This window comes from Trichechus manatus, unplaced genomic scaffold (assembly GCF_000243295.1).
Source record: "Trichechus manatus latirostris isolate Lorelei unplaced genomic scaffold, TriManLat1.0 scaffold00220, whole genome shotgun sequence".
NCBI lineage: Eukaryota > Metazoa > Chordata > Mammalia > Sirenia > Trichechidae > Trichechus > Trichechus manatus.
This window is the reverse complement of record NW_004444156.1, coordinates 1,722,111-1,741,751: the sequence shown is the minus strand read 5'-3', so window position 1 is coordinate 1,741,751 and position 19,641 is coordinate 1,722,111. Positions and strand designations below refer to the sequence as shown.

General features: G+C 38.6%; 1 protein-coding gene across 6 annotated transcripts in view; it reads right to left on the bottom strand.

The window, feature by feature from the left end:
• The window catches only part of NEK1 (NIMA related kinase 1), a 170,868-nt gene extending 151,644 nt beyond the window's left edge, over positions 1–19,224 (bottom strand). For 4 of the 6 annotated variants that reach the window (XM_023742846.1, XM_023742844.1, XM_023742845.1 and 1 more), the window contains exons 1-5: positions 18,767–19,224; positions 18,250–18,310; positions 10,913–11,061; positions 10,334–10,430; positions 2,837–2,934 (exon numbers count right to left, since the gene is read on the bottom strand). In XM_023742846.1, coding sequence (XP_023598614.1) covers positions 2,837–2,934; positions 10,334–10,430; positions 10,913–11,029 — 312 coding nt within the window. In that variant the 5' untranslated portion in view covers positions 11,030–11,061; positions 18,250–18,310; positions 18,767–19,224. Of the gene's footprint in view, positions 1–2,836; positions 2,935–10,333; positions 10,431–10,912; positions 11,062–18,249; positions 18,311–18,766 lie in introns of those variants that run through there. The other 2 variants (XM_023742843.1, XM_023742847.1) reach the window with 2 other exon arrangements.
• Between the last annotated feature and the right edge of the window lie 417 nt (positions 19,225–19,641).

The window sequence follows — 19,641 nt, the reverse complement described above, 5'->3', positions numbered from 1 at the left end:
AAAAAAAAAAAAAAAAAGGCTTTGTCTCATTTCAAGCAGACTAAAATAAAGGTCCTTATCTGTGCGAACAAAACCTGTTTTTGAAAACAGTAAGAAAAATGCTGTTAACTTAAAAGAAAGACCAAATTTTTATAGTTAAGTATGGATAATCTCAGAGATGGATAAAATTATGATATAGATCGCCATTACAATTTCTAAGATGACAAGATACATACACGTACATGTACGCACACACACACATACATCACTATACACTAAGATACTCTGTCCTACAGTAGAACCAATATCATGTACTTTATAGCAGAAGGTCACAACATCTAATAGCAAATGAAGGGAAAATAAATACAAGCAATGATAAGGTACTAATAAACACAGCACTTCAGGCACTAACATACATTACTATTTGACCTTCACCACGACAGTGAAGCAGGCCACACGGTAGGTACATCCCTATCAATGAACAAGGAAATAGTTTCAGAACAGTTAAGTAGCGTGTTAACAATCACTAAGCTCATAAGTAGCAGAACAAGGACTCAACCCAAGTCTTCTTACTCCAAGTGCTGTGTATTTTCCAATGGGCTTAACTATGGAAACATGAGGTAAGCAAAGCTTGAGAACTATGAATTTACACTAGGGAGTACTTAATTAAAACATAACTCAAGACCTGGCTTCATCATATCTTCCGGTTACTGACAGGAACCTGAGAGTTCTCGTCTGTCCGGTATCATCAAGCAACCGGTAAGCTGTGCCAACATGGTACCTACCACAGACTCAGCTTTTGCTAAACAGCCTGAGGGAGCATAATTAAAAACTGTGGTCTCTGCTCTACAGTAAACTATAACCTCGTTGGGGAAACAATTCTAAAGTGAAATTATTCAGAACAATTACGAAGGGTGCATGATGTAGCAACAATAAACGTAGGCTTGGATGAAAACTATGGGGCATCACAGAGCAGTGAGAAGCAACATATGTACAGAGAACAAAAAGATGGATCAGGAAGCTCAGTACTTAAGGAAAAGTAAAATGAAATACAGTACAACATGCAGACATTTAAAAGTATACAAAACGAAGACAGTCATTTTGCAAAAACGCATACTCATATTCATTAAACACAAGGGTCTGGCTGCTATAGAGGGGAGGGGATGAGGTATGAGGATACCAGGAAAAAATAAAGTATAGCTTTCGCTACAGTGCAATATAATGCAGCTATTAAAACTAAAATAATTGAAAAAAAGCTAATATAATTGATCTGTAAAGAAGGTCAAGATATATTTTTAAGTGAGAAAAGCAAGATACAGTATGAAATGTACACTACACCATTTTTAAATGTGTGTGTCTAGACTCTATATATGTACATGTGAAAGCAAGTCTGGAAGAATACACAGAACTAAAACAGTTTGTTGGGATGGGCTGGTGGGGAAAGAAGATTTTCATTTCTGAACTTTTTGATTATTTTATGTTTGCAAAAAGAAAATTTTACGAACTTTGTAGTTAGACAAAACTAGGTTCAAACGCTTTGTGATTTGCGGCAAGTTACTTGACCTCTTTTAGATTATTTATCTATTAAACAGAGGAACTACACCACATACAGCATTATAAAAATTAAAGGAGACAACCAATCCACCAGTCCTAGCACAGTACCTCCCCTCCCCGCATTTCTCTATGTAAAAGAAGGCAATTAAAATACGAATGAGTGGTAGTGACAAGTACAACAGGAATTTGGAGAAGGAAAAAAGATCCAGAAGACTGGAAAAGATCCAGATACAGAAAATTTAAAGAGGGGCTGGGACTTGCACTGTGTTTTAAACAAACAAAAAAAGGCAGAACATTAGTATCGAGTTAGGGGGAACACATTATCAAAATAAAATAAATCATTAGAATAAATATGCAAGAAAGAGAACGAGATCTACAAAGGACACATGCAGCCCAGTGTCTACCACAAAGTACATGCTCAATAAATATCTGCTGAATCAATGGCAAAGAGAGTGCACATTAGAGAATAACAGAAAAAGGTGAGGCTTCTTAGGTAGGGTCGGGCATATTTTAGAGGTCCTTGAAATCAAACAGAGAAGATTAAATTTAATGCAGTTGCCAATACAAGGCTTCTAGAGCTAGAGTTACCTGGCAAAAGTCACATTTTAGGAAGATATGGTCTGGCAGCGGTGCTGCAGTGGTTAAAATGCTTGGCTGCTAACCAAAAGGTCGGCAGTTCCAACCTACCAGCTGCTCTGCAGGAGAAAGATGTGGCAGTCTGCTTCTGTAAAGATTTACAGTCTTGGAAACCCTCTAGGGTGGCTATGAGTCGAAAGTGACTCGACAGCAAAGGGTTAAAGTGGTAATTAGGCTACAGATATAGATACACACAACATATAAAACCTGTTCCAAACCCAGTCCCTCGAGTCAATTCTGACTCATAACGACCCTGTAGGACAGAGTAGAACTGCCCCATAGTGTTTCCAAGGCTGAAAAGCTTTATGTAAGCAAACTGCCACATCTTTCTCCCGAGGAGCAGCTGGTAGGTTTGAATCGCTGGCCTTTCAGTTAGCACCCGAGTGCTTAAGCACCGTGCAATCACGGCTCCTTACACAACGTATAAGACACAACCCATACGACACATATAACAGAATTATTACAGACTGGAAATGAGATGGGAAACTGAACTAAGGTGGAAGCTAAGTGACTAATAAAATACTGGATATGATACCGATAAGCCCTTGTAATTACAATTAGCATTCGTGGCTAAAAATAAAAACATACATAAACTTGGAATGAGTTTCATTTTGAACTCCTTCTCAGCATCATTACAAAGTATAAGTCAATCTACAAGATAACTTACTTGATCCTCTTGAAACAAAATGCCTTTCTGTGCATTTATTCGTTTAAACAGATCCCCTCCTTCACAGTAATCCATCACTATGTACAGAGAGCCATTTTCTACAAAATATAAACATTACATTCCACTTTCACAAATGTATAAAAAGTACTCAAACATCTACTGAAAAGTAGTCACTAAACAAACACATAAATAAAACCATACTCAGAAGAATTAGGTTACAAAGTCAAGATATACTGGTCATACAGAGTGTACCATGGCTTAGGTTAGCAGGCAACTACACCACTGATGATTTTTCTGCAAGAATACGCCATCCAACTGAAGAGCCGTGTGGTCCACACGGACCAAAACATCCCTGGACTACAGAAATGCAAACACATATACCTGATTTCATTCGATAGATACATTTCTTTAAAAGACGTGTATAAAATCATGTTTTCCTACTGATTTTTCAGAGATGGGTTATTTTCAGCTTTTTTTATCCACTTAATTACTTACTACACAAGTGCAATAATAGGTGTTGTGATGAACTCTGGATTCGACAGTGAATAAGACACGCTCTCTACTCTCTTAGGGCTTTCTTTGATTTTACTCCCTTTTTATAGCTGTATATACTCTGTGAATAACCATTAATATGTGACATTGCCCTGTTCACCTTTATCTTTCAGTCCACAGAGAAAAGTACTTCCACACCTCTTCCCACGGGTAGACAGGACTAGGACACTTCTCTCTCTACCCCCTCAAGAAAGGAAAAGTAGCCAATGTCACATCTGACATCTGCTGAATCAATCCTTACTTGTAGGGCTACGGCAGTGAAAAGGCCAGTTTTCCCATTCTCACTTTTACTACCCGTACTCATGGCCTTTATTTCCTTCCTTATTTTCAGCAGTACAAATTTCCTGCACCTTGTGGTAGCGGTCTTGTCATTTGTACTCCTCATTGTCCCCTTTTGATATATTGCTTCTAATGCGCCATGGATTAGGAACCTGTATGGTCAGACTAAGTAAGAATCTGTATGACTCCGTACGACTGCTATGAAAAGAGCATCCAAATATACCACAACATGAGAAAAACAACACACAATGGCAGAAAAAGTACAACCCACTACTTATAAAAAATACATATGCGACCATTTATGCAGTATAAAGTGCAAAAAGCAGAAATCACGTACAGTACGCTATCATTTTTGTGCACTGCTTAATGCTGAGACTATTTCCAGAAGAAAACACAGGATAGTGGTCACAGTGTTCCTGCAGGAAAGGAAAATGGGGGCTCGAAGACAGGAATAACAGGCAAACTGTTCACTGTTCATTGCTTTCCCACTTCAGAATTTTGTACTATGGCACGTATCAAAAGAAAAACAAAACTATCAAGAGACAAAAACAAAACTGAAAGTGTATGTGTGTGACAGACTGAGAGACGGAGATTAAACAGGGCCTGAAAAAGGGAAGAAGAAGCAATCCTAGAAGTAAAATGTTTGAGTTTTAGTACCTGAACTCTATGATGTTTTCTCGGGAAACAAAAAACATTTACCCTTTGGGATAAACTCTTACTTAAAATACAAAGTTAACAGAAAAGTCTTTTCTCCACGAGGGAAGCAGTCATCTCTTTTGCATCCCTTCACTCATATAAACACTAGACTGCCAACTACGTGCCAGACACTCTGCACAAGACGTTAGAGACACAGAAATCTAAGATGTCATACTATCACCAAAGGGCCCACACTCTAATGCAGAAAGACTCTCCAAAAAAAAAAAACAAAAACCACCAACAACAACCTAGAAACTGCTAGAGGTTGGGGTAAAAAGACTGTAAGCCAAGAGACAAAGCCTCAATGCACGTCAGAGAATGATCAAGCGTTTAACAGACAACAGTACTGACCACGTGGCATACGCTCACGCGGCCGTGCGTCAACTGCCGGTGGCTAACTGAACAGCCACTCCCAACTCTCTCCTCCCTTTACCATCTCTCATTCTAGAAAACGAAGAAAGGCCAGATCTTCTACTTCCCAGTCTCTCCTACACTTAGAGCTGGTCATCTGCCCTGTTTTGGCCAGTGAGACGTAGAAGAAATCTGAAGAGGGCTTCTAAGAAAGCATTTGCTTTTTTGACTAAAGGGACAGATTCCAGAGAAGAGCTGCTGGTGCCACCACTTCCCCCTTCTCTCTGCAGACATCTGAGAGCCATCCTGGGATAAGGGGAAAAGCACGAGGATGAAAAGCACACTAAGGATGGCAGAGCAGAGACAGAAAGAGCCTGGATCTTAACACTGCTGCGCTATCCCATATGTCCTGAACTGTTAGAGGGCTGCCTGCTCTTAGCATTCTTGTTAGGTGAAATAAATACCTCACTTAATACTGAGAAGATTTTGTTACCTACAGCCAAAAGCAATCTGAACTTAGCCTCAAAGAAAAGCTTTCTTCAGGTAGATAGAGAAGTTAGATTTTGACAACAATGGGAACAAACAGAATGCCAATAAGATGGTACCAGAAAAAACCAAGCGTGCTGCCGTCGAGTCAATTCCAACTCACAGGGACCCTGTAGGACAGAGCAGAACTGCCCCATAGGGCTTCCAAGGAGCAGCTGGTGGATTTGAACTGCTGACATTCTGGTTAGCAGCCGAGCTCTTAACCACTGTGCCACCAGGGCTCCAATGAAATGGTAAAGCTTCCATTAAAGATGCAAAATCACTTTAGAAACAGTAAGAAATAAAACTCAAACTTAAGAGGAAAAAAAAAAAAACAGAATGTAGGAAAATACAGACAAAAAAATGAAAGTAATTAGAGACAAGATGAAATTAAAGACTGGGAACAGAGAAAATAAAAATACATACCACATATATACACATGCCCAAATATTTTCCCAACAAGGTAAAAAGGATTTGCCTACTTTAACTTACATAGGTGAAATAGACAAGTATCTAATTCTAATACTCAGAATTATAATTTAATTACATATTTACATTTTTAATCACATATATACATACGTATATATTTGGGAATATTATTTTCTCCCACTCTCATGTGTTATGACACAATTTGATCTAAACTCTCCACCTGTATCTTCAATATAAATGTCATTTATTGATTCATCAGTTTTCCACTATACTTGATCTTCATTTCCTTTTAAATTATCTGAGTATATTTTTCAATCTATCCTGTAACTGGAATTTTTTCCCATGCCACAAACCCCCACATGCATAATATTGGGACTTTTAAAAAATCATCATATAAGCTTATCTGTATGATTGTTAAAACCTAATCATACTGCCTTTTCAGGGACTTTTAGGAGGCTTACTTAGAATGGCCTCTAATATATACAACTATGACATCAATATCCAATTTCTTTGATGCCCTTCTTTAAAACTGACTCTATAAGGATCCAAAAGTAACACTCATTGAAGTCTTCTCCCCAAGAACATTTTGTTATTTAATGTATTAGAAAAATTTTGAGTGCAAACCCTGTAATATAAGACACCTTATAAGGGAGAATTAATTTATAAGGTAAGACAACTCTCTGGCAAATAATTTTTGAAATACTTTGCTTTACATTAAGGTATAAATGGATTGAAAAATTAGAATAAAATGAAAACTTTCCTGCAACAGAGAAAAATCAGAATCTGCAGATAGAATATAAAATGTTCCAAGAGAAACAGATTCAGAATTATTAATACTAAGTCATATTCTGGTAAATTTCAGCCCTGAAGAAAGAGTCCTTTGGCATCAAGGAGAGAGAAAGCAAATAATCACCTTCAAGAATGGGAAAAGCATCATACTGGACTCAAAAAGTTTTCCACAGAAACATTCAGTGCCAGAAGACAAAATGGGCTCCTAAGGGGAAACTGATTATCAAAGATACTTATTTATATATACAAGAATCAGTTAAATACTCTCAGAAATGCAAACATTATTGATTGAGAGATAATATAGCACACATAAGCTCTTTATGATTAAAAAAAACTGATAAAATACAGTCAACCAAGAGATCAATTCAGATAACTCAGGAATGGGGACTATAAGGTAAAAAAGAACTAACAGTAGGAATTAAATTTGTTTAAATACAGAACCAAGGGGCCCTGGTAACACGTCAGTTAAGTGCTTGGCTACTCAACAAAAGGTTAGCGCTCCAAACACACCCAGCCCTCTGCAGGAGAAAGATCTGGATCTGCTCGCATAAAGATTACACCCAAGCAGAGGAGAATGAAGAAAATCAAAGATAAAAGGAAAACATCAGCCCAAAGAACTAAAGGGCAACATGAATCACAGCCTCCATCAGCCTGAGCCCAGAAGAACTAGATGTTGCCTGGCTACCACCATTGACCACTCTGCCAGGGCTCTCAACAGAGAGTCCCAGATAGAGTGGGAGAAAAATGTAGAACAAAATGCAAATTCACAAAAAGAAAGACCAGACTTACTGGTCTGACAGAGACTGGAGGAATCCCCAAGACTATGGCCCCCCAGACACCCTGCTACTCAGAACTGAAGTCACTCCCGATCCACACTTTTCAGACAAAGATTAGACAGGCCTATAAAACCAACAATAACACAGGTGAGGAACATGCTTCTTAGTTCAATCAAATCTACAGGACCAAACAGGCAACTCCTGCCCAAAAGCAAGATGAAAAAGCAGGAAGGGACAGGAAAACTGGACGAATGGACACAGGGAACCCAGGGTAGAAATGGGGAGAGTGCTCTGACATTGCAGGGATCGCAACCAATGTCACAAAAAATGTTGTACATAAATTTTTGAATAAGGAACTAACTTGCGCTGTAAACTTTCACCTAAAGCACAATAAAATTATAAAAAAAAGATTACACTCAAGAAAACCCTGTGGGCTGTTCTACTCTGTCACACGGGGCCGCTGAGAGTCAGAAACTGGCTCAAGGGCAGCTAACAACAACAACAAAAACACAGAGAACCAGGGCTAAACAACTGCGGAATTTATGGCTTCAGAATAAAATAAAGAAATAAACGTCATTTCTACATAGATGTGCCGGTTAACAAAACTCAGCGAGGAGGAACTGGAACTAATTTCCTCATCTTTCATGGAAGACATTGAAAAGAGAGTCAAAGTTGATTTTTTTTAAACCAATGCACTTATTTTTAAAAATTGACAGATATAAAAATTTTACATATGTAAATTGTTTTTGATCATTCCAGGGAGTAATTAAGTTATTTGTGTTTTCGAGTTCCCAGAAGGTCCATGGGAAACTGAAAAGAAATCCAAAGGGCTACATGGAATAAAATGAGAAGATTCATCAGGTAAGGCACAAATAGGGACTAGACCAAAGATACAGAATCACTAAATAAAGTTACACTAAGAAATTTGAGAACGTATTTATAAGGCAGCGTTGGAAGCTTGTGGGACGTAGGAACTCTCATTCCCTTTAACCTAACGATTCCACTCCTGTGGAGATACTGCTGAAATACACAGACACCTGTATGCGGACATAGGGTAAAACATTATCTGTAACAGCGGAAAACTAAAAACAACCTAAGCGTCCACAACAGAAAACTGGCTGTCAACAAACTGTGACAAAGCCATCCAACGCATACTATGAGATACGCTGCAGCTACAAAACTGTCGTAAAAAATGACGTGCGTAATACGTAAGACACAGAAAGCTGTCCATGAGACGTAAGCGAGAAGTGAAAAGAACAAAATGTAAAAATACGTGAGTGATCCCACCTGCTTTTAAATTTAAAAAGTTACATGTATATGTTCCTTGTAGAAAGGCATAGAATATACAGTAACAGATAAACGTCAAATCGTTAACAATGCTTCTCCCTAGGGAGTGCGAACGAAGGTGCAATAGGAGGGAACAGGAAACTGAACTTTTAGCTCATGATGTCTGCATTTTCCATGGAGCTGGTGGCACAGTGGTTAAGAGCTATGGCGTGCTACAGCTGCTAATCAAAAAGGTCAGCAGTTCAAATCCACCAGCCGCTCCTTGGAAACGCTATGGGGCAGTTCTCCTCTGTCCTATGGGGTCACTGTGAGTCCGAATCGACTCCATGGCAACAGGTTTGTTTGTTTTGGTACTTCCTACGTTTATCATATATTTCTTTAAAATTAAGTAGCAGTAATAATAAACCTTTATTAAAAGAACGTGCCACCTCTTTTGAATCATTCAGACATTTCTACGTTCAGTTTTAAGTACAGCATTGAACACAAATTCAAATCTGTTGGGATATTGGTCAACATGCATCCAAAACCTTTTAACCTGATGTATTAAAACCTTGGTGATGGAAACAAAAAGAAACTAAGGAATAGATACTAGGGGAGAGATAAATAAAGGGAATTCAAAGTCCTGGGGTGGGAGAGTTATTTAGAATTGTACTCTATTAGATGAGGTATAAATCCTCATTTCACTGCCAACATAAAAATACACTGAGTACCTTATAACGTAATTCCTTAAATATGTGTGTGTGGGGGGCGGGGGGTGTAAGTGTATTCTACTTTAGCAGACACTGAATTCATCTGGGAACAAAGACACTCTAGCTCTAATTCAGGCTCGGAAACTGATCTGCGATGTGACCCTGAAACAGTCATTTAAACTATCTCCTACTTTCAGTCTAGATGACCTTTCTGCTTTGTAAGTTATAGAGATTTATGATAATTATTGGGTTGATATTTGGATAAGACCTCAATAAACCACTCTGACCTGCTTTAGAGAAGCTTGGCTCATCTTAGTCCCTACGTTACCAAATACAATGGTAGATATATCCAAAGAAAGCACTTAAAGCATCTCCAGAACTTGAGAACATTTTCAGTACACCTCACAATACAATAAGGAGGTACAGGGGCACGTAATGGGCAGGATACTTTCTGAAGGTCAGAACATTTTCTCAGTCTGACAGCACTTGGAGTTTAAAAAGATGTAAACTGCTTTTCTTGCTTTGTCCCCAGTGCTTTTACTTCCCACAAGGCTTCTTTTTAAGCAAGCACAGTGCCAGTGAGCTGGTGATAAACTACACTGGGGCAGAGTGGTGCCAGTATTATCCTAGAATCAAGCTGATACCCATAGCATATGATATTGAAGCAAAAGTGATATTCTTTTCTTCCTGAGAATATATTCATATCATATGGCTTAAGAGCTTAAGACTTCTTCTGAACTCTTGCAAAATTTATCTGACCTTCCCAGAGTAAGGCTCCCGGACACACTTTTAACTCAGTACTGAAGTCACTCCTGAGGTTCGCCCTTCCACCAAAGATTAGACAGGTCCATAAAAGAAACAATAATACATGCAGCTCAACCATGTATATGAGACTAAATGGGCACACCAGCCCAGGGGCAAGGACAAGAAGGTAGAAGGGGACAGGAAAGCTGGTAATTGGGAACCCAAGGTCGAGAAGGGGAGAGTGTTGATAATGCTGTAGGGTTGGGAACCAATGTCACAAAACAATATGTGGATTAACTGTTTAATGAGAAATTAATTTGCTCTGTAAACTTTCACCTAAAGTACAATAAAAAAATAAATGAATAAAAAATTTATCTGACCTTCAAATGATTCTCTATACTGGACAACATTTGGATGCTTCATGTTTGCCAACACTGCAACTTCTCTCCTGGATTCGTCCCTTTCTCTACTGGACATCTTAAATGGGAGGAAAAAGATTAAACGAAGCAATCAACAAACAACTTAAACTCCATCAACAAGGGAGTGGTTACGTAAACAAGCAGAACCCAAACAACAAAATGAAACAAGAAGTTGGAAAGAATGAATTGAGTCTACAAATATAAACATTTTAAGATGTCCAAACTAGATTAAGTTATATAACAGTAGGTATTATATTTTTGCAAACCCAGGTACACAAGCACACATCATAGAAAAAATCTGAAAGGATATACAGACTAATCTGAAATTAGTGTTCTCTCTGGGATTATGGTGATCTTTCACTTTAGGTTACACATAGCTGTAATTTTTTTTTTTTTACAGTGAGCTCTAATTGTAACCAGACTATCTATTGCTTGCATAATCAAAAGAAAAATATGAATCAAAACAGCTCAGTATGATGATAAGGGAAAAAAAATCACAGAAGAGAGAAAGCATATCCAAAAAAAAAAATGAAAACTTACTCTTGAGATGTTAATTTCCTTGATAACATATTGTCTACCATCTTCTTTAGACTTAACAAGAATGGCTTTTCCAAAGGAACCTTCTCCAATCTTCTGTATTCTGACATACTTCTCCATGGTTCTTACTCTAAGGCATCCTTACAGATGTGCTGGATACAAAAAGATAACAATTAAATAAAGTGTGTCTTTTATTAGAATGCTATAACAGAAGAGCATGTTTAATTCTAATTCCTAAGTGATTTGCTAACTTTAAAAATTTTTTAAAAGGATATTTAAATCTTTACTAAAAGTTAAGCTTTATCTCAATTTTACTCATGTAACTTAGTTAACGCTTAAAAAAGGAAACCAAACAGGGTAACAACTCAGTTTTATAAGAATGCTTTGGAAAGCCAAATACTGTGTACTCAATGAATACATAGAAAGAAGCGAACTTTTTCTCACATGAATTAATTAGTAGCTAGTATTTACTATCTCCCATAAGAATGCAAGCTTAATAAGACACTATTTCCCAAACTTCTTTAAATAATCCTCTATTAGATATTCAAATTGCTTACAATGTTTGCTATTATAAAACAACTTCAGAAAAAAATTTCTGTACATATATTTTTTTATGTACTTATATTATAAGGATTTCCTTAGGATTAATTCCAAGTTCAGAAGACATGCACGTTAAAGCTTTTCAAACATACTGTTTAACTGTCCAATAGAAATGTCTATATTCTTACCAGCAGCATAACAAGGGCCTGCTTCTAGGGGCCCTTATTAACACTGGTTATACTTCATTACAATCTCTGAGAGGTAATAAAGGGTAGGAGTTAAAGAGAACTGAAACTTCAGGGTCAAAGACCCTGGGTTTAAATCCTGGCTTCATCACATATTTGTTACATGATCTTGGGCATGTTACTCATCATTTTCTGCCTCACTTTGTCAGAATCGACTTGACTGCAATGGGTTTGATTTGGTTTGGGGTTTTGTTCACCTGTAAAATAACGGTAACAATGGCACATTGGGTGAGTTAATCTAAGTAATGTACTAAGAACGGTGCTGGCACATGATGAGTTCTGTGTCACTACTTGTTGTTCTTGTTATTCACTGTGTTTCATGGGAGAAAACGTCTTATTTTGATCTCAATTTATTTTGATTTCCAGTGAGTTTGAAATTTTTTTTCACATTTATTGAACATCTGTATTTCTTCTCTTTTGAACAATTCATCCATATTCTTTGCCCATTTTCTAGTCTTCTCTTTTATTAATTTGTAAAAGCTCCTTATGTAACAAAGGTCTTAGCCCTTATTTGTTGAAAATACTGTATTTTTTCCACACATGCCATTTGCCTTTCAATTTTATTTAAATATAAAAGTTTATTTTGATGTGAACAAATTTATCATCGTTTTCTTTATATTTCTGCCTTTGGTATCAGACTTAGACTTCTCCCGTATCAAAATAATTAAGGTAATAAGTCTCTTTGGCAATAGTGATTTCAGGAGCGAAGCCAGAGCACAACAGGCTAGGTAATGAGAGCTAAAAAAACAAAGAGGCAGGGAGATTAAGGAGGGAGGATCACAAAGGCCAATCATGACTCTTGGCAAGATCACCCTTACTGTGGGGATCCATGGATTCACTACACTAGCCTGAAACTCATGAACATCTCATTCACCCAACCCTTGTTTTCTATTTACATTCACAGAGAGCTGGCTTCCAATGTATGATTCTCTTCTAGGGGAAAAGGGGCTTGTCCTGAAGACTATATTAAAATTCCTGTGACAGTTTACCATATTTCTCATTGTAAACTGGTAAATCTATCTTCTCATTTCACCCATCAATACTTAATGCATTAAGACGTTGCCTCTAACAAAAGGATTTAATCTCCTAAATGACAAAATTCAAATTCGGGGCCTGAAAGAACGAAGGCCAAAACCCAGCCTGGGTTGAGGGGATGATGGGATGATGGGATGATGAGATCTTGAGAGAATGGTGCCCTATGAAATATGTTTGGGAAGAGTTTTCCTCACCTTGGAAAATACTATAACCAATTTCTACTTCAAAATTTCTGTAGGAAATGAGAATGCTTCCAGTGACTTTAAGAGAATATAAGCAGCAGGAGTTAAAGGAGAAAAGTCATTCCAAACACGTTTTCAAGTCCAAGTTTTGTCGGCCTACCTGGGCACCAGCCAGAATTTAATTTCTCCAGGACATGAAACTACAGTATATTACATTACTATGCTACACAGAAAAAAAAAATCAGGAAAAAGTCATCTTAGAAAACTAAATTTCATAAATTTAATTACATTATATAATAACCCATAACGAGATTACTTCACAATCATCATTATTTAGTGACTTTTTGCCAAGAGACAAAAACAAAATTAGTCAATTTGGCCCTGCCTCAAAATTTAGTTGCCAATTCCTTTCTAGAAACCACACCAACAAGATGGAAGCTCCAAGAGTCCCTGGTATTCATTCTAGCGCCTACCACATCACTGAGCATTGCTGAGAAAGACGGCTCTAAATACCATCCAGCTACAACTGCAGACACCCTTCTGAACGATGAAAGACATGTGATAGGTGGCTTTCCGTAGAGTCAATATACGCCAGAGGAAGTGAAAGGGAAAACATGAAAAGATGGATTATTTTCATTGTCTTACAACATACTTAATAGAGCTATTTATTTCCTAGTTGTGAGACTTCTCAACTGAGTTATATCTTACAAGATTTTCTTAAACCAGATAAAATAAAACAGCAAAATGTACTATAGGTTTACATATCCAAAATCATTCTAACATGTAACTGAAGGAACACAAGAATCACATCATTGTAATAAACTCAAGTTATAAATAAATTTTTGCCTTTTCTATGCTTCAGCTTCCAACATCAAATGAAAATCACAATACCAACTTGACTCACTCCACAGGATTCTTAAAGTCTCTAAGAAGTATATCGATTTAATCTTTATAATACATACATGATGTTGAAGACATTCAAACATAAAATCAAAGATGTTTTGATACTTGGGCTTTGCAAGGAGTCATGTAACATAACAAATAAAGCAATGGATTGAGAATCAAGAGAAAAGACCAGCTGTGTGACAAAAAGCAAACCTCCTGACGTCTCTGGGCTTCAGTTTCTTCTAAAAACACTAAAGAGTTAAACATAATGCTATCTGAAGAACCCTACTAACTCTAATAGCCTATGGCTCAAAGAGAAGAAAATAAGAGCAAGGAGGTCAGAAAATAAGAAACTTCAACACTGTTTAGAGTTCTCCAATTGCCACAGAAAGTGGGAATAACAGAAATATGACCAAAGCCTTTCCATCAGAAAAATAAAAAGAAGCAATAACTTATTTCTTTAGCCTAATTCTTTAAAAATTCACAAAGTAACCTGCAACTTACAATTAAATACCGCAGATGAAACACACACATTTAATTCCACTCCCTCCCCAAATCCAACATAACTTTAAAGAGAGCCACTAGTAACAAAATTTCAGAAGCTGGCAAACACAAGAACAAGCACCAGGTGACTCAGGAGACTAGAGAAACCGCAACCTAAGTCAGCAACAGGGGGAAAAAAGTCCAGAAACAAGTCAATATCCATCACAGAATAGCTCAGTAGTTGGTAGCGTAGGTGCCACTGAAAGCGGAAATAATATTTCAGCTAAAAATAGGAGAACTGGTTGAAAGTCTGTGTAAGAAGCAGTTAAACCCTCAGTTTGCTTTATCCGTCCCTCCTACTCAGGCAACTGTCCCTCTCCCATCTTAGAAAACTAGACAAGCCTCTAGACCGGGGATACCAGGCCCAATTCAGATGGGAATTCTATAGAAAACTTAGGAGATTAAGTCAAAGTCTACATAATAAACGGTGGGACTCTCCATTTCAACCATGATGGTGTAGCTCATATCAGACCAACGCACCTCCAAAAACAATTAAAAGAGCTGGAAAACAACAAAACAAAACAGGAATTGAGGGGCTTCAATGATTGAAAATAGGGAAAACGCTGACTTCCACATTCACCCTAGCTTTTTTCCTTAACACATTTTCCAAACTGTAACACAGCAGAACGGAGCTCAAGCAGAAAGCAGTGGTCTTACTGGGCTGAGAGAGAGGTCAGAGGTCAGGGTTGACACTATCCTGATGAAGAGGAAACAGAATAGAAAGAGTCCAAAATGCTACATATAAATTCCACTCCTGTCAACTGGCCCATTCCTACACTGTACATGCACAAGGCAATATTGAGACCGACTGGCCCTAACAAAGCCTAAAACCAACCGTTGATAGGATCAAAGTTATCCACTGGTACTCCAACAACCTACTGGAACAAAACTTACCAATTTTTAGAAGATACATGTTTGAGCCTCCATGAATTTTAATTCACAATGTCCAGCATCCAATAAAAAGTTACAAGGTATATTAAAAAAAAAAAAAAAAAAAAAAAAGGAACAAACCACCAAAATCCAGAAGAAAAATCGTAATAGAAAAAGATGCAAACGACTCAGATATGCAGCTAATCAGTAGGGCACTTTTATGGGCTGACTTGCGTCCCCTAGAAAGATATGTTGAAGTTCTAACTCCCAGTACTTGTGAATGTGACCTCATTTGAAAACAGTCTTTGTAGATATAATTAGTTAACATGAGGTCATACTGGAGTAGGATGGGCGCTGATCAGAATATGGTGGAAATACAATGTTGTACAAGTATTAAGGAAAATAATTTGGCAACATCTACCAAAATTAAAACATACAAACACTTAGATCCATCAATTCCATTTCTAAGAATTTAACCAATAAATACTTCCAAATGTACAAAAATGATTCATGTACAAGGCCATCCTCTGCAACACTGCAATGACAAAACTTAAATGTCATAAATAAGACAAAGAGAAAGAGGCAATTTGTATATTGATATGGATTAATTTCTAAGATATGGTGTTAAGATGATTTTTTTAAAAAAGGACCAGAATAATAAATATGGCATACTACCATTTATGTATTAAAAGGAAAAATATATATTTATTTTTTATATACATTCATGTGTGTATGCATATGTATGTACACTACTAAGGGGAGCCCCTAGGGGGCATAAACGGTTAATGTACATGGTTGCTAATTGAAAGATTGGAGATTCAAGCCCACCCAGAGACACTCCAAAGAAAGGCCTGATATTCATTTTCAAAAAAACAGCCACTAAAAGCCCCGTGGAGCACAGTTCTACCCGGATACACACGGGGTCTCTATGAGTGGGAATCAACTGGACGACAACTGGGTAGTTATCAAACTCCTATGGGTGACTTACTATATAAAAACCTGTTTGCTCATTATTAAACTCCTATTGGTGACTTACTATATAAAAACCTGTTTTTACATACAAACACATACATGCAATTCCTTGTATATGTAAATAACACCACTGGAGGGATACACAATAAGCTGGTAATACTGACTGCTTCCAGGGGAGGATACTGAACAGATGAGAGAAAGATTTTTTCCAATCTTCTGTACCTTCTCAATATTGGACCATATGAACATATTATCTCTTGAAAACAACAAATTAAATTAACTGTCAAAAAGAGTAATAAATGCTGATAGAAAGCAGTAAGAGAACCCTAGCTAAATCAATTCGTCTGGTTAAAATCCTTGAACAGTTCTCTGTTTCCAAACTCCTCACCTTGACATTCAAGGCTTTTCTACATGGTATCGCTCTACTTTTCAAGTATGTCAACTACGCTCTGGAAAAAATATCCTAGTCAAATTAGACATTTTTCCTCACGTTTTACTAAGAATTTCTTTAAAGCCATAAGCAAGCAATGTCTGACATACTAAAAATTTTGTGCATCAGATATGAAAAATGTCAGAGTACATAAATCAAAAACTGTAGCCCCACAAATCTGAAACACTTGCTGATAGCATGAAGCCCTCATTAGCTGTTTCAGATATTTGATGGACAGGTTATCCTGAAAAAAAAAAAAACACTGATAAAGGAAGATCAAGAGAGTCAAGAAGTCCTTATGGCACTGTCTGCAGCTACAATCAATACATACAGTTCTCTCCAAACTATAAATACTATTATAAACCGCGGTAGAGTGTACATTTATCTTCTTGCTGCTGTATCTCATTGTCGTTGTTGTTAGGTGCCATCCCGTCAGTTCTGACTCACAGTGACCCCACGTACAACAGAACGAAACACTGCCCGGTCCTGCACCATCCTCACAATCATTGCTATGTTTAAGCCCATTGTTGCAGCCACTGTGTCAATCTGTTTCATTCAGGGTCTTCCTCTTTTGCGCCGACCCTCTACTTTAACAAGCATGATGTCCTTCTCCAGGGACTGGTCCCTCCTGATAGCATGCGCAAAGTATGTGAGACGAAGTCTCACCATCCTTGCTTCTAAGGATCATTCTGGCTGTACTTCTTCCGAGACAGATTTGTTCGTTCTTCTGGCAGTCCACGGTATATTCAATATTCTTCGCCAACACCATAATTCAAATGCATCAATTCTTCTTCAGTCTTCCTTATTCATTGTCCAACTTTCACATGCATATGAGGTGATTATGGCTTGGGTCAAGCACATCTTAGTCCTCAAAGTGACATCTTCGATTTTGAACACTTAAAAGAGGTCTTTTGCAGCAGATTTGCCCAATGCAATATGTCGTCTGATGTCTTGACTGCTGTTTCCACGGGCACTGACTGTGGATCCAAGGTAAAAGGAAATCCTTGACAACTTCAATCTTTTCTCCGTCTATCAGGATGTTGCTTACTGGTCCAGCTGTGAGGATATTTGTTTTCTTTACGTTGAAGTGTAATCATTACTCATTTCGGGAAAATGTAGAAAGTAAAAATGGGATTCCTATTAGAATTTTTTAAAACTATTTCTTCTCTCTAAATTCATTCAGACAACAACGGCTTCTGTAGTGGAAACTACCAACATGTAAATTAAAAACGTATATTCATGAGAAGGTGTCATGTTCACTACTTAGATTATAAGACAGAAGATGAGATAGACTAAAATTTACTTGGAATAGAATGTCAATGTATTATTAACCTGACCTCAAAAGAACTCCTGAAGCCAAGTTTCATGAACTTTACTAAACTCCAAACCGTGACTCTTACGGTACAAAAACCTGTTTTCCCATAAAACAGGGTCCTTACTTTTCACCTAGGACAATGGGCAATTTTAAATGAAACAGATCCCTAGATCTCTTCAATACCAGACAAATCCAAACTAGAAACAAAGGACTATTTCTCTATCTGGCTCCCTTCCATCATCTCTACATGACAAGAAAAGGCCATATTAGCTTATACTGAATATTACTTTTAATCCTTCACAAACCTTTCTAATGGTACTTACCAAAGCAACAAAAAATTCTTCTTCTTGAGACAGATCTTACATTAGAGAATAAGAAACAGGCCTATAAGCAAAAAGAAATAATGAGCTATGAAGAATTCTGAAAGTAGTATAACTTTTAATGCCTTATACTCAGAAATTGTGTAAAATCATTAAAACTGAAATTTAAGATTTTAGAGCCACCAGTTACTTGCTACCTCACTTTTCCCCCTCCTAATTAAAATCAGAGACAACTAATTTGAGAGACAACCAACATTTAAGCAATTTAAATGATCCCTTATCCATACCAAAACTTCTATTATTATAACTCCATTATCAATATAGCTTTTAAAATAATGTCAGATGATGGCTTCGTAATGCATACTATTCCTTAGAGAATTGTAATGAGACGAAGGTATTTCCCATGCAAACACTTAAGGTGAGAACTCGTTCGATTTCTATATCAACACGGTCTTTCTTCTCATTTCCAATATGATTTCACTATTCTGCATGCCACTGCTTCCCCCCAAGTGCAACTCACCTCAATGACACAGGGCTTTAGCAGGAATAACGGTGATGATCGATCAGCATTGCTCTAGGTGTGGCAGTCTTCCCATACGACTTAATAAGACAGAGGCATCATCCCGCATTTCGAAAATGACACCTTGAAAGAGGTCTACCCAGCAGCAGCTCACAGCCCAGAAAAGGGGGACTGGGAGACTCCCACACCTGACATCAGCCGTTGGCTGACACTCGGGCTTGACAACGTCCTGCCTCGGGCAACGCCCTGTGAGGCAGCTCCAGACTATCCCGATAAAACAAACTGCTTTCTGAGCCCCTTGGAAACAGAAGACGGCTGCGGGGGGAGTGACTCCGTCACCGCAACTCCAACTTCACAGACGTGGTTGCTAGCGGCCTCGGCGGGGTGGGAGGGAGGGCAGCATTTGAGCCAAGGAGGCTACCTGCCTGCGGCGTCCTCCAGCCCCGCAACCCCGGCTCTACAATCCCGGCTATGCGGTGGACCGACGCGGGGAAAGTGCTCGCGACTCCGAGCTGACGACTCCGCACGCCAGCGCACCAGAAGCCGGGAGAGGAGAGGCGGGAGAGCGGTCAGCACGGCACTGGCGCCGGCGTGTGACGTCGACTCACGAAGGCGGCGAGTCTGTGGGGTGCCCTGGAAACGGCAGTGAGGTGGGGCGGAGCCTCCGGTGGACGGGGCGGAGCCTCAGGCGCGGGGAGGGGCGGAGCCGTCGGGGGCGGGGCGGAGCCATAGGGGGCGGGGCGCCGCGGGGTGGAGCCCCAGTGGATGGGGCGGAGCCTCCGGTGGACGAGGCGGAGCCTCCAGAGCCGTCGGGGGCGGGAAGCGCAGGGTGGAGCCCCCAGTGGATGGGGTGGGGCCTCCTGTGGGCGGGGCGG